We start from the raw sequence: 3,427 nt of genomic DNA on the forward strand, positions 1-3,427 counted from the left end.
GCCGGAAATTAGTAGCACCCCTTCCTGGCCTTGGGTCATGGGGCTGGATACAGAACCACCCTGCTCCTGCGAACCGATCATTGGATTTCCAAGAACCATCCACAAAACATCGGTAACCTGTAAAGAACAAAGGTAGAGAGCCGTTGGGCCGCTGTGGGCGGGATTCGGCTACCGTAGGTTGGTCAGAGTTAACCCCATCTTCACCTCCCTCCTGAGCCTTATGCCAGGATACAGCCTCACCTTCAGCTATCCGGACCGTTTCCTCTGGGCGTTCTGTAATATTTTCGAAAACCTTTGCATTACGCGCCTTCCATAAATACCACAAAATCCACGGGAAAGCGGACACATGAGAGCCCGGGCTATTGGGGTCCAATAAATGATCCATATTTGCAAAAACTGACTCCACCGGAAAACACTGTGAACCGACCGGTACCTGGGATAATGCCCACACCTGACGTGCCGGGGGGCAAAGGAACAAGACATGATTTACTGTCTCCTCCTCTGCACCACAACGTGAGCAGGACAAATCACATGAAATGCCACGTTTCCGCAAATTTCGTGAAACCGGGATACACCCTGACAAAACCTGCCACATAAAATGGTGCAGTTTTGGTGGGCAACGCACCTTCCAAACACTAGCCAGAAGAGAAGTAATCTCTGGTCCGACCCCAACCGCCTTAAAAGGCCCTGTTTTCGTCAAACGGGCCACATGATAGCCAGACTTAACAGTATACCTCCCATTTTTCGTAAAATGCCAACCAAGAGTATCATCCTTGGGGCAGCTTCCTAAGGGCAGTGCACCTATCAATGCAACATCGCCAGGATCAAAGTGGTCCGAGAGCACATCCATCCGCCATGAACGTGTCCGAGAATCAATCAAGTGTGAGATTTTAAGAGAAGGGTCCTTAAAAGGGCCCTTACTAAGAGCTGGTCTCGGGGATTGAGCTGGTATCCAGGGGTCAGTCCATATTGAAATGGACTCGCCCGAACCAACACGTTTAATAAGCCCTTTTTGTACCAGAGAGCGAGCTGAAATTATACTCCTCCACCCGTAGGAAGGAGAGTAGGAACGAATCGGTTCCATGGGATCCGAGTTCCGATAGTACCGACCCTTAAGAATCCTGGCAAACAAAGAATCCGGATATTCAATAAGCCTCCATAATTGTTTTGCCAGCAAAGCCGAATTAAAATCATCGACATTCCGAAACCCTAAGCCGCCCTGTTGCTTACTACAACAAAGCTTCTCCCAGGCAAGCCAGTGCATACCACCCGTCCTTCCATCCGAACTCCACCAAAAATTTGCCACCGCACTGGACAATTTGGATGTGATCGTCTTCGGTAGCCGAAAGCAAGACATCACAAACGTCGGTACCGCAGTAGCAATCGATTTGATCATAACCTCCTTCCCTCCTTTAGAGAGCAGTCTCGCCGACCAACCCGTCGTTCGACCCTGCAATCGTTCCCGGACAAACGAAAACACTTTTGTTTTCGACCCCCCTAAACTCTCGGGCAGCCCCAAGTACGATCCCATACCACCCTGAGCTGTGATCCCTAGAACCCCTTGAATCTCCAGTTTTGTCTGTTCCGCAACCGTGTGACCAAACTGGATGGAGGATTTCGCAAAATTAATTTGCTGACCCGAGGCGGCCTCATAATTCCGTAAAATCCTCAAGATGGCCTCACATTGGTCCTTGGCGACCTTACAGAAAAAAAGACTGTCATCCGCAAATAAGAGATGGGTGATTGGGGGGCATTTGTTGGCCACCTTAATCCCTGTAATTAATTTTTCTGCTTCCGCCTTCCGAATGTTGGCAATTAAAACCTCTGTGCATAAAATAAATAAATAAGGAGATAAAGGATCTCCTTGTCGTAATCCCCTTTCCGGAATAATCAGACCATTCGGTTGACCATTCAGAAGAACTTTGTACTCCACCGAACTAACACAAAACATAATCCATCTAATCCATTTCTCATCAAACCCCATCTTGTGAAGTAATTTGTCAATAAACTCCCATTCCACCCTGTCATATGCCTTGCTCATATCTGTCTTAATAGCCATAAATTTCCCTTTACAAGACGGATTAGTCCGTAAGCCGTGAAACATCTCCTGAGCAATCAGGATGTTATCCGAAATGAGCCTTCCCGGGACGAAAGCTGATTGTGTTTCTGAAATAAGGTCCGGTAAAAGCTTCTTTAGCCGTTGACACATGATCTTAGAAATAATCTTATATCCCACGTTACACAAACTAATTGGACGCAGCTCCGTCATCCGAGTCGGCTTAGCCACCTTCGGAATGAGACAGATATGCGTAGTATTCAAACCTCTATCAAAAACCCCCTCCTCGAAAAAACCATTAACTAGTGAGACAAGGTCTCCTTTAACAATCTGCCACGCTTTTTGGTAAAACAAAGCGGTCATCCCATCTGGACCCGGAGCCTTATCCGGATGCATCATAAATAAAGCCGCGCGGACCTCTGATTCTGTGACCCGGGCTGTTAACTGAGCATTGGCCTCAGCTGTAATCACTGGGTGTACCTCACGTAAGACCTCATCAAAATTTGTCGGATGTAATGTTGTAAACAGATCAGCAAAATACGATACTGCAATATTGCAGATGTCCTCATCCTCCGTAGACCAAATCTCATTTTTATCATAAAGACCAATGATCCGATTGCGGGCCCGTCTTTGCTTGGTCAGAGCGTGAAAGTACTTTGAATTTTGGTCGCCCATCTGCATCCATTTATTGCGACTCTTCAAATACCAATACACCTCCTCATCCTTATAGGCTTCCCACAGTCTAGCATTTAAATCAGCGATAACCGAAAGTGGAGTTGCATCGTCAGCCTGCGCGACAGACAACTGGCACTTTAGATCCTCAATTGTTTCCCTACCAAAAGGAACGTGGTCCTTACGCCACCTAGAAATAGCCCGTCTACAAATTACAATTTTATCTAAAAAATTGGGTGAGCTCTGAGGAGTCCCCCCAACCCATCCTGCCTCGATTGCCTCCATCAACCCTTCCTTCCCAATCCACCGTGGGTCAAACATAAAACGTCTTTTTCCCCGTGGCCTTTTTGCCCCTATATTGACCACAACGGGCTTATGATCAGAGGCAATCATAGGTAAATACTCGAGTACCGTATCTGGAAATAGATCATGCCAATCTTCATTGCCGAGGGCTCTATCCAACCGACACCGGATTGGCTTTTTATCCCGCCAACCTCGCCAAGATAAGCAATCTCCTAGGAATGGAAATTCCAGAAAACCACAATCTTGGATCATTCCATTGAAAGGAAGAAATGAAGACGGATGCCGTAATTTGCCTCCTCGTTTCTCATGATTACCAGTTAATTCATTGAAATCACCAACAGTAAACCATGGAGAGGACCGAGACACACCAATACGCAATAACCGCTCCCAAACCAT

At 46.9% G+C, this 3,427-nt stretch overlaps 1 protein-coding gene across 1 annotated transcript in view; it reads right to left on the reverse strand.

Moving 5' to 3' along the window:
• Positions 1-3,427, reverse strand: part of LOC104734004 — a 4,652-nt gene extending 1,225 nt beyond the window's left edge. The window contains exon 1 of the mRNA XM_019233701.1: positions 19-3,427. Within this exon, the coding sequence (XP_019089246.1) occupies positions 19-3,427 (3,409 nt within the window). The remainder of the gene's footprint in view (positions 1-18) is intronic.

Source organism: Camelina sativa, chromosome 12, assembly GCF_000633955.1.
Source record: "Camelina sativa cultivar DH55 chromosome 12, Cs, whole genome shotgun sequence".
NCBI lineage: Eukaryota > Viridiplantae > Streptophyta > Magnoliopsida > Brassicales > Brassicaceae > Camelina > Camelina sativa.